Genomic DNA, 25,107 nt, shown 5'->3' with positions numbered 1-25,107 from the left:
AAGCGGTTTTCCCTCTGCCACTGAGAGTGGAGGGCCGCACTCCCCGCGGTACAGACAGACGGCTCTCCACAATCAGTAGTTGGACAGGGTAACCAAGCGTGGGCAACACCAAACTGAGACGAGTAGAACTCGAAGGAAGCTTACAACCCATCTAATGAGTCCAAATAACTTACCTGCCCAGTGAAGAAAGACTCAGCCAGCCCAGGTAACTTTACCCACGTTCATAAGTTGACTAACGGTAAAGCTGAGAATCTAACGTGCCTCTCAATAAACCAGGTCTCATTTCCCACAAACCATAACCGCTTCATGAAACTACTTTAAAATGGCTCCTAAAACTTGTCCCCCAGCTCAGCCTTTGCATCGTACCTTGGAGTATGCTCTTGACTATAACCTCTGTGTGATCGGCCAGGAGATCTGCCTTGGTAATTGCAACCAGAGACAGGTAGTTGGACATGTTCCTGCACAGCTCCTTGTTGCCTCTGTGGAGGAATTTCACTGCGATGGGGATGGCTAATGCCATCACAGGGGGCCGATCGTAATTCTGAGGAAATAGAAGAAAACAACAAACAATAAGTGGCTCATTACTCATTCATTTATTCATTTATCAAAAAAATATTTAGTAAGCTGAACTCCCACAGTGCAGCTGTAAAAACACAGACCCACCTACTTTCCTTGGTATTTGGCATCTCTGGGAACTCTCTGTCTTGTTAGGAGACTTGCAGGCAAACGGGCAGTTAAAAGCATAGGCTGGTGAGGGCCATGATGGCAAAGTGCAGGGTGCTAAGGGAGCAAAGAAGGAACGCCTAATCCAGTCTTGGGGCTGTCCAGAGAGACTTCCTGGAGGAGGTGATGTCTTAGCTGAGACACAGCAGATGAACAGGAGATGGCTGCGTGATGGCAAGGCAAGGGGCAGACAGAAGGAAAAGCCCATGTCAGCGGTAAGAGACAGCTTGTGCATCTGGGAGACTGCAAATAGTTCAGTAGCTGGAGTGTGGTACATGTCGGGAAAGGTGGAGAAGGGAGGTGAGAGAAGGGACTGGAGAAGTAAACAGGCGTATGACTGTGAGGGTCTGGCATGCCATGCTAAGGAGTTGGAATTGACCTTCAGGGTGTTCAGGCAGGACTGATGAGAGGAATAACTCGTCAGATTTATGCTTGAGAAAACAACCCCAGGACTGTAGAACAAGTTGCTTTCTGACTGTATCTTAAAAACTAAAGTTTCAGCAAATGAGATGCAGAAGAATCAAATGAATGAACTTCAGACTAAAAACTAAAGGAATTCTGGATCCTAAAATAATTCTCTTTTTGATTTACTTTGAGACTGAACATCAATATCTTACACAAAAAATAATGCAATTGGCTTTTACTTATCTAATTAGGGAATAATATTTGGAAAATACAAATTGTTTCCATAAAACTGAATGGTACGTCTTCACTATCATCAACCACTCTGATCATCAACCTCACTCCTTAGGGTACCTACAGAGCAAGGGTGGCACAGTGCTCAATGTGTTTAGGGAGCTGACTTCATTTTATTAGAAATAAAAAGTGGTGGTTTTTCTCTAACTGTTCATGTGAAAAGTACTTATATCTTTCCACCCATAGATTATCCCTTTTAAGACCTCCTATAATTCTGGGTTTATGGGAAGTGTTCAATAAACATCTATCCAATTGAATAACCAGTGAAGAAAATGTAAATCTATTGTTATAACTGTCATTGGGAACATAATGTGGTGGGAAGGGGGAAGCGGACGGGGGCTCCACCTTCTCCCATCCATCTCACTTGCCTCATCCACTGCCAGCAACAGACCGGGTATGGGCCTGACGCTCCAGTGTCCTCCATTTTCAGAGCTAGTTTCTCGGGTAGGTGAGTTATTACGTACTCCTTAGCAGAGTCCAACGTCCAAGGCCGTGATCCCACCTACTTCTAAAGAAGGCATTTCCACCCTTGCCTTCAAGAGTAGTCAAATGACTTAGACATTGACCAATCAGAGAATCACACCCCCCCCCCCACCCCCAGTCCAAATGATAGGTTCAGGGATGGGCAAGTTATCCGATTATAATTAAGGAGGCATTAAAGAGCTCTGAAAGTGAGTCTTTCTCCTGCTGAATTCAAAGTATCGAGGGTGGAAGATCAAGAGTATCTGCTGCCATCTTTTGATCTCAGGGGGAGAGAATCTGCATGAGATTCAGTGCCACATGGATCTATCTGAGAGATAAGCTGAGAGAAACCAGGTCCTGGAGACACCATTTGAATCCCATGCATTAGGCTGTCCCTGAGGCCAGCTACATCCCTAAACTTTTCTAAGTGAGCCAGTTAAGTCTCTCATGCTTAAGCTTTTTTCCGCCCAGTCCCTAGAAAGAAAAACAGACCGTTTAAATCCTTAATCCATTCATGTAGTCCATCCATTTTCCAGACTCAAGGGTTGATCCAACTCCTGAGCAGAGAAAATCGGTACAGCCATGCACCTCAAAAATCTTTCAGTCAACTATGGACCGCTTATATGATGTGGTCCCGTAAGACTAGTACCATAAGCCCTAGGTGTGTAGTATGCTGTACCATGCTGGTTTGCATAAGGACACTCTATGATGTTCACACAATGATGAAATTGCCTAACTACGTATTTCTCAGAACGTATCCCCGTTGTTAAGTGACCTGATATCCTACCCTTAAGTCAGCCATGTTGAAAGCTCTGACCCTTCTCCCTGGTGACAAATCATGTGCTTATATAGCAGTTACACTCACTGGGTCTCTGTCCTATTCTTCTTAGAATTCTTAGCACCATCTAACTATCAGGACCATGGCCTGCAGCCAGACTTCTCTGATACCAGGCTTCACTTTTATCGAGAGTTGCTCACCTCTTGGTGAATTTAATTGGGGTGATTGGACTGGGTTATTACTGATATGATGAACCATGAGGCTCCCTGGGAGGCTGGCTTCTCCCCTCCCTTCAGCTTTAGAAGTCATGGCATGTGCTTGGTCAGCCATATAGAATTGTTTGGATCCACTGAGGCTAACTCCCACCAAGGGATTTCCAAAAGCCTGGTGTATAATCAGGCACGCCAATTTACTCATCCACCGTGAGGGTCTTCCCTAGGTCACACATAGGGCACCCCTTTCACGTTATTAGGCTATCAGGAGCCAGTCCCTGGCATGGCTGGCGAGAGCCCTGGTTTTGAGAGTGGAATACAATCACGCAATTCTCAGAGCTTTCTGACAAAGAGCTTCATGCCCAATCTACTTTGTCTACTCTGAGTCGTTAGCCAAGAACAACTTGCAGCTAGAGAAGCACACATCTTCCATTAGAGAAGTGCGTGTGCAAGGACATTTGACTGTAACTTGCTGAGAAAGCACAGGGGGTGGCATTGGGAAGTAACTTCCAGTGTTCCTGCTCATTGTGAGCACAGATAGGCACAGTGAGAGATCAGCGAGTATCAGTATTCCCAGAGACTGGTGGTTTTAAACCTTGAATGTGAGCTAACACTTGCCAGCAACAATTAAAGAATGGACTGTCTTAACCAATTTGATCTTATTATTCTTACAGTAATTCTAGATGTTCTAGAAAAAAGAGTGGACAGTCTTTGGAGTTAAAGACTTAACTTGAAAGACTAACTCCAAAGAGTTAAAGTTTTTGGAGTGTGGCTCCAAGTGAAATGTATAAAATAAAAAAATATGTATAATGTCATTATTAAAAAAAAAACAAAAGGGGCCGGCCCAGTGGTGCACCGGTTAAGTTTGCACGTTCCGCTTCGGGGCCCGGGGTTCGCCGGCCCGGATCCCAGGTGCGGACATGGCACTGCTTATTAAGCCATGCTGTGCAGGCGTCCTACACATAAAATAGAGGAAGATGGGCACGGATGTTAGCTCAGGGCTGGTCTTCCTCAAAAAAACAAAACAAAATTTTAACACACTCAGTTTTTCTGTTTTGCTCCCACATATGTTATCTGGAAATCTCTCAAATGACAGGAGAAGCGAAACATTAAGCAAAGAGCAAATGATTCATATAAGCACCAAGGAGAGGCCACCAGAGGCTCTCAGTCTCCAAACAGTGTCTGGATGTTCCTGGTGCAGCAGGAAGCCATGGGCACCGCTGACAGCAGCAGGATGAACAGGGGCTGGGAGGCCAAGGTGAGGCTGGACAGACATGGGTCACACAGACTTGACAGGGACCATACCACCTCCTTCCAATGACTGAGCTTCGCTCTCAAGTGAAGCAAAAGGAGTTGCTAATGCCGTAGATCTCAGCCCCATGAAACTGTTTTATCTCTAGGATTGTTTGGATCACAGGGCTGCTGACGGTACACGTGCAGAGAAAGCCGTCTGATCCCTCGTACAAATTCACCACTCTAACGGCAGCGGCCACGCCAGAGCTTGTGACGATCTTGCCGCTCAGTGCAGGCGCGAGCATGCTGGTATGCGTGTCATGTCACACACAATTCAGTGCTCAGGGCGCGAATTCAGTGAAGTACAGGGTGGAAATAAAGACTTGCTCACGGGGACAGTTATATCCAGCTGTAGAAGCCCAACAAGAGGGCTTTGTTCCATGGATGCCAAGAATTATATTTCTTAACTAGATTAGCACCAATTTGAGCTTTTGGTGGAGATTTGCCTTTTGAAAATGCACTTTGGGAAAGTTTCCCAGTGTTTTAAAACTGAAAAGAATAAAACTAAGTAAAAGAGATGCAAATCTGAGGTGACAGCAACTAAAGGCTCTTCGGCTCTCAGGCTTTGAATTCAACTAAGAGCCGTGAAAGTAATATCAAGAAATATTAAATGTTATTTATTAAAATAGGCATTCTATGATTTTTTATTCTGCATCGTCAATCAGATAATCTAATTTTGGATTTACATATAAAATGCTTGGCTCTCAGCAGCATGGCTCTCTAGAAAATCGAAATGGCACCCACGCCTACGCTCTCCCAGTGTATTTTCTGACAGGGGACGAGTGGGTCTCAGGAACCTGGGGGTGTCCCACTCTCCTCTCATTTCCTGCCACTGTCTCGTGTGGCATTAACTGAGCAGTAAGTACAGGTCTGCTCTAGGGAGAAGTGCGGCAGGTGCTGAAGCCAAAGGGCAGTCACGATGTCATTTGGTCGTCTGAGCCGATCATATGTTCGTTTGTTCATTCGTTCAATAAGTATTATTTTGAGCGCCTCCTTTGTGCCAGTCACTATTCTAGGTGCTGGGACTACATCAGTGAATAAAGCAGGGCTTCTATTTTGGGGAGGGGGAGACAAGAAATGAACAATGGCTAAAATAAATAATGAAATAAACAGCGTGTTAGAAAGTGTTGAGTGCTACTTGAGAGTTTCTGCAGATGATGGTGACACCAACCTGAGTTAACACTCATGCAGCGTGTATCATGTCCTAAATATTTCACGTCTGTTATTTAATATCTTTCATCTAATCCTCACAACAAACTGATGAGGCAGCTACTTGTATCATCTGCATTTTACAGATGAGGAAATTAAGACACAGAAACATTAACTTGCCCGAGATCACACTGCTAGTAAATGGTAGAGCTGGGATTGCCCATTGAATAAACTTCTAGAGCAACATAACCAGTCCTGCCTCTAAGGGTTGTGAAGGAAGCGTTCTCAAAACTGTCCAAGGCACTTTGCATGCAATGCCAGCCAGGGACACACTTTGAATCTTCATACAGCATTAACTGGGGAAGAGGAGTGAAGAAAAATGAAGTGTGGAATCAGGGTGAAAGGACAGCGGGTCCTTCTATAAAGAAGGAAAAATAGATGCTTTTTGATTTCCCAATAGTGGATTTGGGGATTATTTCTATTCTTCCCTTCTCCCCGCAAACAACCCCCTTGGGCTCTCTCCCTCTTCATCAACAGAGTGAGCAGAGACGGGGGAAGAGAGTAAATACAGAGCTCGCCTGGCAAGGGCTCTGCTGAGCCATCTGGTTGAGGAAGAGGCAGTAAGTGCCGCAATTGGTAGAATGAGGACAAACCCAGGCACTGGCTGGCCTGTCAAGTCTCGGGAATTTCATTCTGTCACATCAGCTATGTCAATGATTACAACCTCCTTGAGGTGCATTTTTACTTTTTCAACCCTCTCCAGGTTTGGATTTATCCTAGAATGTAATGTGACTTGTGGGGGGTACCTTCCCTTTCAAGATTTTTCGAGAGGCAAAGAAATAGGCATTGTCCAACTCCATTTAGAAACCTGCTCAGAGGAAGCTGTAGTTTGAAATACTTCCAGATAGTGGCTAGACAACAAATGGAGATTGCTTTTATAACAAAAGATGTTCTTCATGAGCAGCGAGTATTGTTACGCCACTTTTACAGATGGCAGAACATAGGCTCAGAGAGAGAAAATAATTTGCCAATCTCTCATTTGTATAAGACCAAGAGCATCCGACCCCAAGGCCCTCAAGCTTGAAAGCTCTGCTCTCCTGTCTCTCAGCATCTCCTCAGGGAGTCAGGATTCCACACTGGCAGTGATCTGAGCGATTATCTGCTTCATCTTTTGTTTCATAGATGACAGGAGGTCTAAGGACACGGGCTGGGTTGGTAGAAGCATATCACCTAAGGCAAAAGAAACCAGAACTCACAGGCGCGTGCAACACACATGTACTGATTTCATGCAGAGAAAAGCAGAGACAGTGAACTCTGGAATGTCAGAAGTTATTTTAAAGTAAATGTGGAAAGTTCATAAATTTAGGAACCAAGAAAAGAAAGAATTCAATATAATTACTAATTAAAAGTGGAATAGGAATGGTCATCTGAAGTGGGTTTGAGTGTAGGTTGAAAAAAGAAATTTTGGGGGAAAAAAAGACAGGTTTTTTTGTGTGTGTATGTGTGTGAACACATTTAGCTTGAAATGACAGTGAAGTGGCTAGAAGAAAAGATCAAGTACAATGGCCAAGGATGCGGGAAGAAGACCTGTGGGCCCTTGCCTGATTAGATAGCGCAATGCTGGGGCTGCTTATCTGGAAGGCGGCGTGGCTGGAGGGGGAATCACCCTCTTGTGTGTGTGTGTAAAAGCTGAAAACACTAAGTGGTTGACTTTAAAGTCGATCTGCTGTTTTGTTTTATTGAAAAAGTAAAGCAGAATATGAGTCATCTGGATTTCTGTATGATTCCCACAAGAACCATTACAAACAGGACAAAATCAGCTTTTCAATGTTCACTGCAGGCCGAAAAGTTCCCCTTCAAATTTGATAACAGCTAAATGCCAAAGCTGCGACTGCAGCCTTGCCTTTGGTCCCTAGGGCCGAGTTTCTGGGACCACATCCCTAGGGGTGGCTGGACAAACCACTGAACTTTTCTGAAAGGCAAGTGTGTCTTTAGGGCTCTCTGCCTCCCTCTATAATACCTTCTGCCTCCTCGGAGAGCGCACCCCGGACACCTTGTGCCCACACTGGCCCTACAGGCTGGAGTCGACCACTTCTGTGACTCACTTATCCCTCTCAACCAGGAGGCCTAACCCTTAGCCCTTTTCTCTGTCCCTTCCCTAAACATCAGAGCTTGTCTTCGGGCCCTGAGCTCAATAATCTTACGAACTCATTTCCATGGAGTCATTGATCAGCAAGAAGTTCACTGTTTGCATTCGCTCCCTCCACCCCTTTGAAGTAGAAGACAGAATGCCTTACCCAGAATGAACTCTCTCTTTATGTTAGAATTTGGGGCATTTTTGAAGAGCAGCCTGCTTATAATTCTCTGACCTTGGTCTTATTTCCCAAATCTGGACTTTTGTATGAGCTTCTTTTGTCTGCTGGGAATGCCTCCGGCTCGCCCTTCCCCATCTGGTGAAATTCCTGCTCATTGCTCAGAACCCCTTCCAAAGGCAAGCTCCGTCGGAAAGTCTTCCTGACTGTGGAACTGAGCTAACGCAGGAGCCGCTACCCACGTGAAGCTCCTGAGCTCCAGAAACGTGACGACTCCAAAGTAAGATGCGCTAAGCACACGCCAGCTTTATGAGACTCTGCCCGCGAAGAAGTAAAATATCTCCAATTTTTATATTGATTACATGTAGAAATAGTAATATTTTGGATATATTGGGTTATGGAAAATATATCATCGAATCAATTTCATCTGTTTCTTTTGACTTCTTTTTAACGTGGTTACTAGAAAATTTAAAATTACGTATGTGGCTCGTGTTTGCAGCTTTACCCTATTTCTCTTGGAGAGTGCAGCTGTGGAGTCCAGACCAGCGGTTTTGAAATCACAGTGGGAGCCGGAGAGTCTGGCTGATTTGGGAGTTTCTGTCTCAATGTCTGTGGAGTGGCACTTGGGAGGGAAATAATCTGTTTCTGATATATGTCAATAACATATTCAAATCCCCATTTCCTGCCCTCCCATCCCTGACCCTGGAGACAAAGGAGAAGCAGCGTGATAGCGTGTGCTGAGTCTTTTCACTCGACCGGTTGCTAGCTGGTTAGATAAAATGGAATATGCTCCTGTCAAGCACAGACAACTGTGAGAGAGAAAAAGAAAGACGCTGGAGAAAGGAACTAATGTTAGCTGCCAGACAGTGCTCAACACTTAAACATAACCAGAATTTCCTGAACTTTGCTCAGTGAAACCATAGTTCTGAGAGACGGTCATAAATGTTTTAGGGGTAAGGAGGGGAAAGGAAGTTCCATGGTCAAATCATATTGAACATGCTGTACCCAACAAAGTTAATCAGCTTTCTTCATTGCAGGACTTTTCAGAGCCTTTAACATGCTATGAAACACTATGACAGCTCAAAAGGGAAACATTGAATTCAATGTTTCCCCGCTTATCTGACCACTGAATTCCTTTTTTGAAAAATACCTATTAACATCACCAATCTCTGCTGGTTCATAAAATTTATGATAGACAATATCATTTCATCTGCATTTTACAAGGAGAAAACTGTGGCTTAGCGAGTTAAGAGACTCACCCAACATTTCAATCTTATATAATTGGTTTGTGGCTGAGCCAAAACTCCAAATTTATGTTTATACCAGAGAAAGAAATTTAAACACGGTCAGAACAGGTAAATATTATTATCATGCAAAATTCACAATACATATAGAAATACACTTAAAAATGACCTAGTCACTTCTCTCCACATAGTCCAAGCTCGTTGCCCCTCAGTTCATACTCCAGCCCCTCTTCGGTCTCCTGGGGTGAAAGAGGTCTCCTTTTCTGACTTTTCCAGTCTTCCTCATCTGGATCTTGGTGTACATTACTTCACTGTTAGCTTTCTTTATGTACATGTCTTATCTCTCCAAATAGACTAGAGCCTGCTCTGGTATTCCTTTGAATTCCCCATGGTGGGTCTTACATATGATAGGGGCTCGGCAGAACCTTGTCGGGCTTAGCTGTTGATGGTGTGTGGTGTCTTTTTACAGTACCTAAACGCTACAGAAACATTGGCTTTTGGTTCAGAGATACCACGTGTTCACCTAAGCTGCCAAACCAGCACCAGATCGCGGGATGCTGAACACTGACGTACCTGCAAAATGCAACTCATGATGTCAGAAGCAATTTTTGCATGAGGGGTGTCTTCGTCCTTCCCAGAGGGTCTCAGGTTGTGCTCTAAGCAGGAGTCCCAGAGCCCCACCAGGGCTTTGGCGTGCCTTTCAATCGATTCTGTCTCTCTGATGGCTGTCGTGATTCGCGTGACACAGATCTCAACCACTGCCTGGTCATTGCTGTTGGTCTGGTAATCCTGTTTGAAAGAAAACCTTCATGTTAAACAACACTCTGGAAGTTAGCCCTCAAAGGACCGACAGAATACAGACTTTTAGTTTCATGACTTTTAGTTTTTTTGCTGCTATTCACTGACACGCTAAGTTTTTAGATAGCCAAATCTGTCAATCTTTTGAGATTTCATTGCTTTTTCTTTTTTAAATTGGAAATTTGTCAAAATTATTTATTTTTTTAAAAAGATAATACCTGGACATGGTACAAAAATACAAAAGATACACAAGAAGGGCTTGCAGTGAAAAGTTGGCTCCTCTCTCCTCAGCCCCCTGCCTGACAGGGGTGCTCCAAGCTCACGCAAGTAGCCATCTACACACGCTCCTTTCTTTCTGTGTGATGCCTTTAATGGCTTGTTTCTTAACTTCGAGGTTTCCTTATTCAAAGGTGTAGTAAAAATTCACCTGCATTTTTTCTAGATTTAAAAAAAACTTGACAAAACATTTAATATTTGGTACTTTAAAAATTAATCTTTTAACCACTCACTTAGCTCTAAATCTATCTGGTATTTATGCAAATAAGTAAAGGTACATTTTCTACTAAACAGCTAATCTAATTTTCACCCCCAATGCTTATGGAATAGCTCATTTCCTAGGAACTGTTTTATACACACCAGGTTCCATTTCAGGTCTGTCTTTTCTGTTTGCTTGTTCCATTTCTCAATTCTTTACAATATTAATTTGTCAGTATTTTCATATAAGCTCCATGAACTTTTTTTTTTTTTAAAGATTGGCACCCGAGCTAACAACTGTTGACAATCTTGGTTTTTTTCTGCTTTATCTCCCCAAATGCCTCCGCTACATAGCTGTATATCTTAGTTGCAGGTCCTTCTAGTTGTGGCATGTGGGACGCCGCCTCAACGTGGCCTGAGGAGCGGTGCCGTGTCTGCGCCCAGGATCCGAACAGGCAAAACCTTGGGCCCCAGCAGTGGAGCGAGCGAACTTAACCACTCGGCCACGGGGCTGGCCCCAAGCTCCATGAACTTTTAAAGGTGTTTCCTAGTGTATTTTCTCTCTGGTAGTGTTGTTAACAAAATTTGTTTTTCCTCATCACAACTTTTTCTTATTGCTGATTAAGTCAACTTATAGCATTTTTGTATTTATTTTGTATCCAGCTGTTTAGCTCAGCTCTTCTTAATTATGATAATTTTTCAGATCATTTTCTTGGGTTTTCTGGAAAGATTTCTGCATTGTATCTATACATTTTACATCTCTTTATCTATACATTTTTACATATCTTTACATGGCTTATTGTGTCGACTAGAATTTCCTAAGCTTTTCACATAAAAGTGATAAAAGCAAGAATGCTGATTTTTTTCCTGGTTTTAGTTCCTGATTTTTGATATAAAATTCTGTGGTCCAAAGCAAAAAATACTATAAAGTATTAAATCATATAGGACACATCATTTTCTTCATAATTTGAAAGTTTCCATATTCATTTTAATTTTTTTAAATGCCCTCTTGGCACCTATGGAGATAACCAAGCATTTTTTTCTTAGCTGGCTTGTGGATGTGAAATGTTGTTACCACACGGGATGAAATTTCCAGATGTTATCCATCCTCGCAGTCCTAGAATGAGCACCACTTGGTTTGGTGGATTGTTTTAGCGTATTTTCTTTATCTTCCTCCTTTGTTGATGAGTGTATTCTTTATTTCAGTGCAGCAGAATTTTTACTTGTGCCAGAATAAAATCCTGCTCTGCAGCAAGTAGATTCTTGTAGAACCAAACCATAGAGAAAAACCAGACTATGAAGTGCAAAAAATGATGCTGACTCTTCCAAAAGTCTCTGCAGCAATGAAAAGTTAAAACCATCATTTGGGGAGAAAAATAACAGAGAACACTCTCGGGCTAAAATCACTATCTTTGGCCACAACTCTCCTTGTAAATAGCAGTTACTTTTAATGACATCATCTTCAGATATGAAGAAATATCATATTGGTTACTTTTACGTAATAAAGGGAATATACACAAAGGTAGATGGAACAGAGAACCAATGTCATTGACAGAAGGAAGCCTGTATTCCAACTGTAAGTGCTAAGATGGTTAATGTGATTGATCCATAAGATTTTTTTCTAAGCTTTCTGGACTCCAAGGAAAGGAAGAAATGGTGCAGCACATTCCTTCTGGAACATTAATAGTACCTGGTACATAGTTGACGTTCAGTAATGGTTCATCAGTTTTAATTGAATAGACATTCCTCAAGGAAAGAAGTTTTCCTTCGCAATAATTTTCAAAATTATTTATTTGAAAAAATATATTTATGAATCTTAATTTAAAATTTAATTTAAAAAATGGGACATAGAATCTCCCTTCCCCCCTGCTTATTACTCTCCCACAAAGAGCCAAGCTATTACTTTCTTGTGTATCCTTCCAAAGATTGCTCATACACATTCAAGTAAGCGTATGTGCCTACCTGTAGAAATACCTGATATACATACATACACAGACATAAACAGACATACTCCGACCTACTTACTTTACACACAGATGGTAGCATAACAGACACAAAAATCTGCATCCTGCTTTTTCACTTCACACTGAATCATGAAGATCATTCCACTAACATATAAAGAGTTTTCCCCACTTCCTTTTATGGCAGAATAGTATTCCAATGTAAGGATGTACTATGGGATATTTAATTTGTCCCCTTTTGATGAAGATTTAGACAGTTTCCCATCTTTGGAATTACAAAAAATGCTGCAATGACCAACCTCATGTGCAAGTTACTTTACACTTATAGGGCTCACGCATAGGACAAGCTCCCGTAAGTGGAAGTGTTTTAGTATCTGCTAGACGGGTCTCTTTTCCTTACTCTTCTTTTTTAGTTTTTTTCCTAGTTGTAATTACTCTATTCTATTATTATCATTACTACACAGGAGCTATAGGCACAGCTTGTCTAGTTTCAAAAGACAATTTGTGATGGCTTTTTTCTTAAGCTATTTTAATTAACTTTGGGATAACTGGCATGTTTATGATGCTGAGTTTCCTGTGCAAGAACATTGCTCGCCGTTCTACTTTTCAAGTCCACTTTTGTGTCCCTCAGAAAGATTTTAAAGATTCCTTAATCTAGAGCACGCACATTTCTTTATGCAGATTTTTTATATATCTAGGTATTTTATCTATTTGTTGACATTCTAACTTGGTCCTTCTTGGCCATTATTTCTACCAACTGGTTATTGGCACTAACGCCACTATATGAAATCTACCAGTTTCTGCACACTAATTTAACACCCTACCACTACACTGAATTATTTTACCGTGAGCATGTTTTCATGATACTCTTGGGTTTTCCAGGTATGTTATCACATTATTTACAAGAGACGATAATTTTACCTCTTCCTTTCAAAACCCTGTGTTGCTAATTTTATTCTCTTATTAATTGCTTTGGCTAGCATCTCTAGAAAAATGTAAAATAAGCATAGTATACTAGAAAGTCTTTTATATAGTTCCTGACTTTAATAAAAACACTCCTAGAATTTCTCTAGTAAGCATTATGATGGTTTTTTGGTGTGAAATAGATATATTTTATAATGTTAAGGAAGTACCAATCTATTTCTATTTTATTAAATTTATTTTTAGTCCAGAATGGATGATGAATTTCATTAAATGCCTTTTTAGCATTTATAGATATATCACATTATTTTTTCCCTTAAATCTATTAATAAGATAAATTATAGAAAACAATTTTCTGATGTTAGTTATCTTTGCATTCCTGGAATATATCCCATTGGATCTTGGGAAATTAATTTTTTAATGTGCTGCTGGATTTGGTTTATTAATATTTTATTTAAAATTTTTGCATCAGTATTAGAGGGATTGATCTTTATGTCTGTCAGGTTACATATCAATTTTATGATAATTTCATAAAAAGATTTTGGAAGAGATTATCTACAATCTTACTAATTTTTTTTACTTTAGTGCGCATGCCCCAAAAGAAGTAAATTAAAATTTCCTGCAACTAATGTGTCTTATCTGTTTTTCCTGGTATCTCCTGGAGTTTTTGTTTTTTGAATATTGTTGCTATGTAATTTGATACCTAGATATTCTGGAGCTTTATAACTTGTGAACAGAATCTTTATCATAAAAAGTGCCTTTCTTTGTCTCATTAAATGCTTTATGGCATGAAGTTTTCCTTGTCTGATAGAAAGATCATGATCCCTGGTTCTTTGGTTTGCATTTATCACATTTGTCTAGAATCATCTGCCCATTTTATTCTTATTTTTAAAATTCCTTTTACAGCCTATGTTACATCAAATGAATGGCTGTTAAGCTTGTTTATATAACTTTGTATAAAACAACTTAGTAGTCATTATTCAATGCTTTTTTTTTATTGAGTTCATAATAGTTTACACCAATGTGAGATTTCAGTTGTACATTATTTCTTGACTGTGCTCCCCTTCACCCCCTGTGCCCACCCCCCGCCCCCTTCCCCTGGTAACCACTGAACTGTTTTCTTTGTCCATGTCTTTGTTCATATTCCACATATGAGTGAAATCATCTGGTGTTTGTCTTTCTCAGCATGGCTTATTTCACTTAGCATAATTCCCTCAAGGTCCTTCCATGTTGTTGCAAATAGGATGAATTTGTCTTTTTTATGGCTGAGTAGTATTCCATTGTATATGGACACCACATCTTCTTTATCCAATCATCAGTCAATGGGCAGTTGGATTGTTTCCAAGTCTTGGCTATTGTGAATAGAGCTACAATGAACATAGGGGTGCATGTGTTACTTTCGATTGTTGATTTTAAGTTGTTTCAGTAGATACCCAGTAGTGGGATAGCTGGGTCATACGGTAGTTCTATTTTTAGTTTTTTGAGGAATCTCCATACTGTTTTACACAGTGGCTGCACCAGTGTGCATTCCCTCCAGCAGTTTATGAGGGTTCTCTTTTCTCCATACCCTCTCCAATATTTATTTTTAGTCAGTGATGATAGCCATTTTAAGCCCTTATAAGATGGTATCTTAGCGTAGTTTTGATTTGACTTTCCCTGATGATTAGTGATGTTGAACACCTTTTCATGTGTTTATTGGCCATCTGTATATTTTTTTTGGAAAAATGTCTGTTCACATCCTCTGCCCATTTTTTGATCAGGCTGTTTGTTTTTTTATTGTTCAGTTGTGTGAGTTCCTTATATATTATGGAGTTTAATCCCTTGTCTGATATATGATTTACAAATATTTTCTCCCAATTGGTGTGTTGTCTCTTTGTTTTGATCCTAGTTTCTTTTGCCTTGCAGAAGCTCTCTAGTCTGATGAATTCCCACTTGTTTATTTTTTCTTTTGTTTCCCTTGTCTGAGAAGACATGATATTCAAAAGATCCTTTTTAGTTCAATGTCAAAGAGTGTACCACCCATATTATCTTCCAGGAGTTTTATGGTTTCAGGACTTACCTTCAAGTCTTTGATCCACTTTGAGTTTATTTTTGTGTATGGCTTGAGATAATGGTCTACTTTCATTCTTTTGCATGTGGCTGTCCAGTTTTCCCAACACCGTTTATTGAAGAGACTATCTTTTCTCCATTGTATGTTCTTGGCACCTTTGTTGAAGATTAGCTGTCCATAGGTGTGTGGTTTTATTTCTGGGCTTTCAGTTCGGTACCATGGATCTGTGTGCCTGTTTTTGTGTCAGTACCATGCCATTTTGATCACTATGGCTTTGTAGTACATTTTGAAGTCACGGATTGTGATACCTCCAGCTTTGTTCTTTTTTCTCAGTATTGACTTAGAAATTCTGGGTCTTTGGTTGCCCCATATGAATTTTAGGGTTCTTTGTTCTATTACCAGGAAGAATGTCATTGGGCTTCTGATTGGGATTGCATTGAATCTGTAGATTGCTTTGGGTAGTATAGACATTTTAACTATGTTTATTCTTCTAATCCATGTGCATGGAATCTCTTTCCATCTCTATATCATTATCAGCTTTTTCCAGTAATGTCTTACAGTTTTCATTGTATAAGTCCTTCACCTCCTTGGTTAAATTTATTCATAGGTACTTTATTCTTTTAGTTGCAATTGTAAATGGAACTGTATTCTTGCGTTCTCTTTCTGTAAGTTCGTTATTAGAGTATAGAAAAGCAACTGATTTTTGTAAGTTGATTTTGTTTCCTGCAACTTCACTCTAGCTGTTAATTATTTCTATTAGTTTTCCGATGGATTCTTTGGGGTTTTCTATATATAAGATCATGTCATCTGCAAACAGTGAGAGTTTCACTTCTTCACTCCCTATTTGGATTCCTTTTATTCCTTTTTCTTGCCTAGTTGCTCTGGCCAAAACCTCCAGTACTATGTTGAATAAGAGTGGTGATAGCGAGCATCCTTGTCTTATTCGTGTTCTCAGGGGGATGGCGTTCAATTTTTGCCCATTGAGTATGATGTTGGCTGTGGGTTTGTCATATATGGCCTTTATTATGTTAAGGTAATTTCCTCCTACTCCCGTTTTGTTAAGAGTTTTTATCATGACTGGATGTTGGATCTTGTCAAATGGTTTCTCTGCATCTATTGAGATGATTATGTGGTTTTTATTCCTCATTTTGTTGATGTGGTATATCACATTGATTGATTTGCGGATGTTGAACCATCCCTGTGTCCCTGGTATGAATCCCACTTGATCATGATGTATGATTCTTTTGATGTATTGCTGTATTCAGTTTGCCAAAATTTTGTTGAGGATTTTTGCATCTATGTTTATCAGCGATATTGGCCTGTGGTTTTCCTTTTTTTGTGCTGTCCTTGTCAGGCTTTGGTATCAGAGTGATGCTGGCCTCGTAGAATGTGTTAGGAAGTGTTCCGTCCTCCCTAATTTTTCCGAATAGCTTGAGAAGGAGAGGTATTAAGTCGTCTCTGAGAGTTTAGTAGAATTACCCAAGGAAGCTGTCTGGTCCTGGGGTTTTATTCTTTGGGATGCTTTTGATTACTGTTTCAATCTTTTTCCTTGTAATTGGTCTACTCAGATTCTCTGTTTCTTCTTGATTCAGCTTTGGGAGGTTGTAAGAGTCTAAGAATTTATCCATTTCCTCTAGATTATCCATTTTGTTGGCATATAGTTTTTCATAGTATTCTCTTATAATGTGTTGTATTTCTGTGGAATCTGTTGTTATTTCTACTCTTTCATTTCTAATTTTGCTTATCTGAGCTTTCTCTCTTTTTTTCTTTGCCAGTCTGGCTAAGCATTTGTCAATTTTATTTATCTTCTCAAAGAACCAGCTTTTGTATCATTGATCCTTTCTACTGCCTTTTTTTGTTTCAATAGCATTTATTTCTGCTCTGATTTTTATTACTTCTCTCCTTCTGCTGACATTGGGCCTTGTTTGTTCTTCTATTTCTAATTCAGTTAGGTGTAATTTGAGATTGCCTATTTGGAATTTTTCTCATTTGTTAAGGTGTGCCTGTATTGCAATGAATTTCCCTTGTGATTTGGCTTTTGCTGCATCCCATATGAGTTGGTATGGTATGGTATGGTATGGTATTATTTTCATTTGTCTCCAGTTATTTTTTGATTTCTCCTTTAATTTCTTCAATGATCCATTGCTACTTCAGTAGCATGTTGTTTAGTCTCCACATCTTTGTCCCTTTCTTTTCTTCTAATTAATTTCTAGCTTTATAGCATTGTGATCAGAAACGATGCTTGTTATTGTTTCAATTTTATTACATTTATCGAGGCTTGCCTTGTTTCCCAACATATGGTCTATCCTTGAGAATGTTCCATGCGCACTTGAGAAGAATGTGTATTCTGCTGTTTTGGATGGAGTGTTCTGTATATGTCTATTAAGTCCAACTGGTTAAGCTTTTCATTTAATTCCACTGTTTCCTTGTTGATTTTCTGTCTGGATGATAAATCCATTGATGTGAGTGGAGTGTTGAGGTCCCCTACTATTACTGTGTTATTATCAATATCTTCTTTTAGATTTGTTAATAGTTGCTTTATGTACTTTGGTGCTCCTGTGTTGGGTGCATAGATATTTATAAGTGTTACTTCTTCTTGATGGAGTGTCCCTTTGATCATTATATACTGTCCCTCTTTGTCTCTCTTTACCTGTCTTATCTTGCAGTTTACTTTGTCTGATATAAGTATTGCAACACCTGCTTTCTTTTGTTTGCCATTAGCTTAGAGTATCGTCCTCCATCCCTTCACTCTGAGCCTGTGTTTGTCATTGGAGCTGAGATGTGTTTCCTAGAGGAAGCATATTGTTGGGTCTTGTTCTTTAATCCATCTTGCCACTCTGTGTCTTCTTATTGGAGAATTCAATCCATTTACATTTAGGGTGATTGTCGATGTATGAGTGCTTAATGCTGTCATTTTATCACTCGTTTTCCGGTTCTCCTGCATATCCTTTGTTTCTCGTCCTGTGTGTTTTGGTCTATCCATTGAATTATGTAGTTTTATGATGTGTTTCTTTGTTTTCTCCTTATTTATTATTTGTGTCTCTGTTCTGCTTTTTTGTTTAGTGGTTACCATGAGGTTTGTATTCAGAATCTTGTGTATAAGATAGTCCATTTTCTGATGGCCTCTTATTTCCTTAGTCTAAACCAATTCAATTCCTTTCCTCTTCCCCTCCTAAGTTGTTTTTCTCAGATCTGATCCCATCTTGGGTTGTGAGTATGTGGTTAAAATGACAAGATTATCTTTGTTTTTGGTGTTTTCCTTCCCTTTATCTTTAATGCTATACTTGAGTATTTGCTATCCTATTCTGTGTCTGTCTACCTATTTAGCTCCTTACTCCATGCTTTGTGACCCCCTTCTCCCTCGCTTTTTTTTTTTCAGGTATGAGGGCCTTCTTGAGGATTTCTTTAAGGGTGGGGGGGTCTTGTGGCTATGAACGCCCTTAGATTTTGTTTGTCTGGGAAAGTTTTTATTTCTTTATCATATTTGAAGGATATTTTTGCTGGATAGAGTATTTTTGGCTGAAAATATTTGTCTTTTAAAGATTCGAATATGTCATTCCATTCTCTCTTAGCTTGTACGGTTTCTGCTGAGAAATCTCCTGAAAGCCGGATAGGGGTTCGTTTGTAGGTTATATTCTTCTGCCTTACTGCCCTTAGTATTCTTTCTTTGTCATTCATTTTTTGCCAGTTTTACTACTATATGCCTTGCAGTAGGTCTTTTTACATTGACATATCTAGGAGATCTGGAAGTCTTTTCCACACGGATTTCTCTCTCTTTCCCTAGGTTTTGGAAGTTCTCTGCTATTATTTATTTGGACAAACTTTCTACTCCATTCTCCTTCTCTTCTTCTTGAATACCTATAATTCTTATGTTGCATTTCCTCATTAAGTCAGACATTTCTCAGAGACTTTCTTCATTTCTTTTTAGTCTTAGTTCTCTCTCCTCCTCTGTCTGGAGCATTTCAACATGTCTATCTTTGATTATGCTGATACACTCCTCTACGATGTCCACTCGAGCGTTCAGGGAATCTGTATTTTGTTTTATCTCTTCCATTGTGTCTTTCATCTCTAATAGTTCTGATTGATTCTTCTTTATATTTTCAATCTTCTTTATATTTTCAATCTCTTTTGTGAAGTAGCTCCTGAACTCGTTGAATTGTTTCTCTACATTCTCTTTTACCTCGTTGAGTTTTTTGATGATAGCTATTTTGAATTCATTGTCATTTAGATTACATATTTCTGTGTCCTCAGGACTGAATTCTGAGTACTTGTCATTTTCTCTCTGGTCTGGAGATTTGATAAAATTTTTTATGTTGCTAGAGGAGGTGGCTTGGATCTTATGCATCCTGATATTATTTGGTTCCAGTTACTGCCTATCACCACTGGGTGGGAGTCAAGAGCCACGTATTCTGAGCCCACCACCTTCAGCAGAGATCCCAGGCACTGGAGTGGTGTGGGACTGGTGGGGGAAGGGGTGCTTTCTCCTGTGTGCACTCCAGGCTTTCTCGATCAGCTCTCACTATCTGGTCTCCTGGGGTGTTGGCTTGATGAGGTCACTCCCCCGCAAAAGCTCTCACCCTGGTAGAGGTCTTCCCTCTAGGCTGCGTGGGCCCTTGGGGGTCCTTGATGTTCCCGTGAATGAACTTCCCCTCACCTGTTCTTTCCCTCATGGATCCTCCTGTGGTTTTGGATCACAGTCTTTGGAGGGGGAGAGAAGGTCTCTCTTATCACATTCCAGCTCCTCTGAGGGGGTCTCCAGCCTCTCCGTCCTCTGTCATGTGGCTGTGTGTCTCTCTGACGTTTTTGTGTTGTGTTAGGATATCCTCTGTGGAGTACGGATGCCCCTTTTCATTGTATGCTGGAGGGGAGAGAATCCCAGGCAACTTAACTCCACCATGATGCTGACGTCACTCTCAATGCTTTCTTTTTTTTGAGGAAGATTGGCCCTGAGCTAACATCTGTGTCTATCTTCCTCTATTTTATATGTGGGATGCCTGCCACAGCATAGCTTGATGAGCAGTGTGTAGGTCCATGCCCAGGATCCGAACTGGCAACCCTGGGCCACTGAAGGAGCATGAGAACTTAACTGCTATGCCACCAGGATGGCCCCTTTGATACTTCTTAATAGCCAATGGTATACCTAGTATACAGGTTATAGAAAAATCAGGAGGTAGTACTTGATCATCATACGATTCCAAACCATTCTGTCACAAACAGCAATTGAAGAATGGTGGGGCTCCATGCAGACTTCACAGATCTTCATTTGAGAACAGAGAGCCTTGTTTTAGCAAATGTGTGTACAAACTGCTTCTCAGAATTTTCAGCAAAGAAGATTAATCTTGGATCAGCGTTGATTTCCTATCTCAAAGTGTCATTTCCCGTTCTTTGCTTGGTAATTTGGCATGGTTCAAAAAAATAGCCTTTATATTAGGTTTGAATATGTGGTACAGTGTTACTGTAAATATCAAAAGGATTTGCTTTAATTTGAATTATTAACATGTATTTTTAATTGGCGAAGTAAATCTTTTTAAAATTTTTTATCTTTTTATTTGTACACTTTGTAAACCATTTTATTGAACGTATGTCTCTTGTTTGCTAGATTTTGCCTTTTGATCCAATCTAAATGTCTTTTTCTTTTAACAGGTGAGTTTTGACTGTTTACGTGAAATGATATGATATGTATATTTGGTCTTAGATATGTCATATTACTTTATATTATGATGTTGGTTTTTTATTACCTTTCAGAGTTGAATTATTTTACTAGAAAGTAGTACATCTTGGATCAGACACAGGCAAGGACAGAGGACACAAATAAACTGTGTGAACAGGTTGCCCAGATCCCTAAGTCATCTACTACTGTAGAAATGACATCTTACCCTGGGACACACCTATGGCCATATGGGAGGTTCCCTTATGATCCATTGACAGAGGAGGAAAATGACTGAACTTGGTTTACTGATGGGTTGGCTCAGTATGTGAGTAAAGGTCAAAATTTGACTACTGTTACAATATAGACTTACTTAGAGGTGGCCCTGAAAGAGAGTTGTGAGGGAAAAATTCCCCCAGTGGGCAGTGCTCCAGTCTGTGCACCTGGTCATTAACTTTGTATGGAAAGAGGAATGTACAGGTAAGAGCTAAGCATCATGACCAGTGGCAGATGGCTTGGCTGAACGGCCAAGGGCCTACAAGAAGAAAGATCGAGTGATTGGAGAAAAGGAACTCTGAATAAGAAGTACATGGCTAGACACATGGTATTGGGCACAAAGTATAAGTATAGTTTTCATTCTATGCTAATGCCAATGAGAGCATTCACCATGGAAGAGGCACTAAAAAATACAATTAGATAGAATGACTCAGCCAGATGACATCGGTCAAGCCTTTGTCATAGCCACCACAGTGTGATCCAATGGGTGCATAAATGGAGTAACCTTGGTGGGATAGAAGCTAAGCACTGCCCAACACCGTAAGCTCCTATTCACCAAGGTTCATCTTGTTATGATTGTCTTTGCCTAAATGTGCAATCTGCTGGCAACAGAGGTCAATGCTGAGCCCCTAAAATGGCACATCCTTCAAGGAAACCCATCAATCATTTGGTGACAAGTTATTTACATTAGATCTTTTCCATCCTGGGAGAGACATCAATTACATTAAGTAGAGTTTACATGTAAGCTGGGTTTGGGTTGCCTTTCCTGCCCACAGGGCCTAAGTGTGGACCACTATTTGAGGAATCACAAAGTACGTGACCTGATGACACAGGATCCTAAACAACATTACATCTGACCAAAGAACCACTTTACAGCAAAGGAGGTCCAGCAAGTGGGCACATGATCATGGGATTCACTGGTCCTATCACCTACCTTGGCCTCTCCTCCCCCACTCTGAAACTGCTGGACTAATAGATCAACAGAACAGGCTCTCGAAGGAGTACAATCTAATATTCTATGAGGATGGGCCACCATCCTCCAAGAGGCAATATACATACTAAAGAAATGACCATTACATGGTGTTGAATTTGCTTTGGGTAGAATACATGAGCCTGGGAACCCAGTCACTTCAGGTTCCCATGTCAAGAGACCAGCAGAAAACAAAAGGAGTCCCCATCCTGGAAAGGGTAATTGACCATATCATCAGAAGATGGTGGGGCTGCTGTTACACAATGGGGGCATCTCTAGGCACTGCCCTGCCCAATTTTGATGATAAGTGGACAATGGAGCAGTCATAACCTAAGAAGGACATGGAGAGGAGGGATGCAGATCCCTCGGGAAGATGCATCTGAGTCACTCAAGTAGAATGCAACTTAAATCAGCAGAGGTGCCAGCTACAGATGAAAGAAATCTAGACTAGGCGGTAGGGAGGGAGACTCTGTTAGCCTTCTTGCTGCTGTTGTAACAAATTACCACATTCTTAGTGACTCAAGAATTTGTCATGACAAATTAATTTTCTTCTAGTTCTGGAGGTCAAAAATCAAAAATTAGTCTCACTGGCTAAAGTCAATGTGTCAGCAGGGCTTGTTCCTCTGAAGGCTCTGAGGGGAGAATCCAATTCCTCACCTTTTCTAACTTCTAGAGGTTACCTGCATTTCTTGGCTCATGGCCTCTAGGAGCCTCCATCTTCCAAATGCATCACCAACCTCTGCCTTCCTCATCCTGTCTCCTTCTTCTGCCTTTGACCTTCTTGCCTCCCTATTATAAGGACCCTTGTGATTATATTGGACCCACTCAGATAATACAGGATAACATCCCCAGTCAAGATTTTTAACTACATTACATCTGAAAAATCCCTTTTTCCATGTAAGATAAAATTCACAGGTGCCAGGGTTTAGGATGTAGACATTTGTGGGGGACCATTATTCAGCTTACCATGGAGATAATGAGCACCAATTGCTGGCTTGACACCAGCTGGAGTGGTACAGATAATATATCCTCTCACTAACCTTCTTCTAATTTTCTTCAGGAAAAGAGATAAATCAGCATCTCACAGAAGCTGCTTCCATATGAGATGAAATTATTATATAAAACAAAGGGATTGGAATGGTGCCGGGGTGAACTGTAGTGGATGCTACAGTACGCTGCCCCAATCCCCCTCTAAGACAAAGGCACTTATTTTCTCAGCTGCTGATTCATGGCCAAGTCAACCTCCTGAAACTGTTTGATAAAAAGGAATGGCCTCACCCAATGTTTTGTTTCTCCCTTGGAATAGGCATTTCAGATTGGGTTCAAATGTTAGTTATCAGTGCAGCAGGTGTGAACTTTGATAGTATTGTGAACCTCTTGAAGCCAGTAATTTCTTACTCCATACCACTTTACTAAAAGAGAAAGAGATTTTTCAACTTGAAAAAATTTTATATATTCAAATACTTATGTATAACATGAAGGAAAACTTATTCTCTAAAGAGGAGACTTCTTCTAAAAAGGGGTAAAACGTGAATAAGCAGTTCACTGCTTTCTTCAACAAAAATTCAAAAAGATAAAAAAAAATTTTTTCCAGTTCTTTTAATGATGTAGTTAAATAGTTTAAAGCTTTTTGGTGAGGGATCAGCTTTGTAATTAGGGTTTCCCTGATTCACATTCCAGGAAACACCATATTCTTGTGAAATGTATACATGTGCACACGTGTGTTTAGGTTTGAGCTCACTGTTGGGTCAGTACCCAGGCATATTAAAATGAATAACTTCTAAGGACCAGATTTATTTAATAGCAAACCCATCAAGCTGGTTTAGAGATTCATTCTCACTGTGACCTGGTCATTGTCAATTTTAAAGTAATTTATCCTAACGTGGTAGGGAAGCCAAAACGGGGGTTTAGGACAATGAAAACGCCACACACCACGCTGCTCCTGGTCTCGTTATCAGGATGTAGAAAGAACTCCCACTTAGCCACAGGCACTACACCTCCACATCAATGTCTGTTAAACTTTCAGTCACTATTCTCTGTGCTAAACAGTCTTCAGGGAATGTGGAACATCTGAAATACAGGAGTTAGTGGTGGGAAGAGCAGATGTGGCATGGGAGTGGAAGTTTGGGAGAGAAGAAGAGAGAAGTTATAAGGCAGAGGATGGATCATTTCTCTCTCTTTTCCTTTAGAGACAGCATAGCAGAGTGGTTAAGAGCATGGACTCTTGGGTCAGACTGCCCATGCTCAAGGCCACATTCTGCTCTTATCTGCTCTGCAATCGTGGGCAGTCACTCATCTTTCTGGACCTCCATTGCCTAATCCTTAAAATTGAGATATTACTAATATCTACCTCCCATGACTTGTGAGGATTAAATGAACTAACATAGGGAAAGGATTTACAACAGTGTCTGACACTTAGAATGTGCAGATAAAGGTTAGCTATTATTATTTTTATTATTTCTCTTAAGGATACCAGAACCCTAAAAGCCAGCCTCGGGTTTCTAACTTAAACTGAGTCACAAATATTTCCTTGTGTGGTTACAATTTTTACGCATTTATTACACAACCACTTAATGAACAACACAAAAAGACCACACAGTCACTCCTTTCTTATAGTCACATTCTAGATTGGAATCCATACTAATAATCCTTTATATTTATATCACCCTTTCCACTTTTAAAAGCATATATGTATATACATAATCTCGTTTATTTTATCATTCCAAGAATCTCCAAAGTCAAGACACTAGCAGCAGCAACAACAAAAGTGTTCCCAGAGCTGATAATACCAGTGGGGTTCCCAGCAGAAGCAAACATAAACTATTTTGAGGGGAGAAACACTCAACCCAAGCCATTCAGTATTCACACATGTAAAATCCTACTTAAACTGAACTCAAAAATCCAAAATTATAAAACGCTCAAGGAAATATGCCAATATGAGCACATGTCAGTAGATGAAACTTAGACCAGATTAGATATTCAAAAACTTCAAGTAGTGGAATTATTGACCTCAAATTACATGTTCAAAATGATTCAATGTATAAAGGAAAATTCTTTTTATGAACAAAGACCAAGTCACTTTAAAAAGTACCAGAAAGATGTTAAAAAGAACCAAACAAAACTTGGAATGGAAACTAAATG

The 25,107-nt window shown here is 40.2% G+C and overlaps 1 protein-coding gene across 14 annotated transcripts in view; it reads right to left on the bottom strand.

Annotated features, from left to right (window-relative positions):
- VEPH1 (ventricular zone expressed PH domain containing 1) overlaps positions 1 to 25,107 on the bottom strand; it is a 212,598-nt gene that overhangs the window by 160,965 nt on the left and 26,526 nt on the right. For 12 of the 14 annotated variants that reach the window (XR_011503304.1, XM_014861910.3, XM_044770990.2 and 9 more), the window contains exons 3-4: positions 9,443 to 9,658; positions 367 to 541 (exon numbers count right to left, since the gene is read on the bottom strand). Coding sequence is in view for 13 of the 14 variants with exons in the window: in XM_014861910.3 (XP_014717396.2) it covers positions 367 to 541; positions 9,443 to 9,658 (391 nt within the window). In the remaining variant the exon portion in view is untranslated. The remainder of the gene's footprint in view (positions 1 to 366; positions 542 to 9,442; positions 9,659 to 25,107) is intronic. The other 2 variants (XM_070509597.1, XM_070509598.1) reach the window with 1 other exon arrangement.

This window comes from Equus asinus, chromosome 5 (assembly GCF_041296235.1).
Source record: "Equus asinus isolate D_3611 breed Donkey chromosome 5, EquAss-T2T_v2, whole genome shotgun sequence".
In the NCBI taxonomy this organism is placed as follows: domain Eukaryota; kingdom Metazoa; phylum Chordata; class Mammalia; order Perissodactyla; family Equidae; genus Equus; species Equus asinus.
This window is presented reverse-complemented; position numbering and strand designations above follow the sequence as displayed.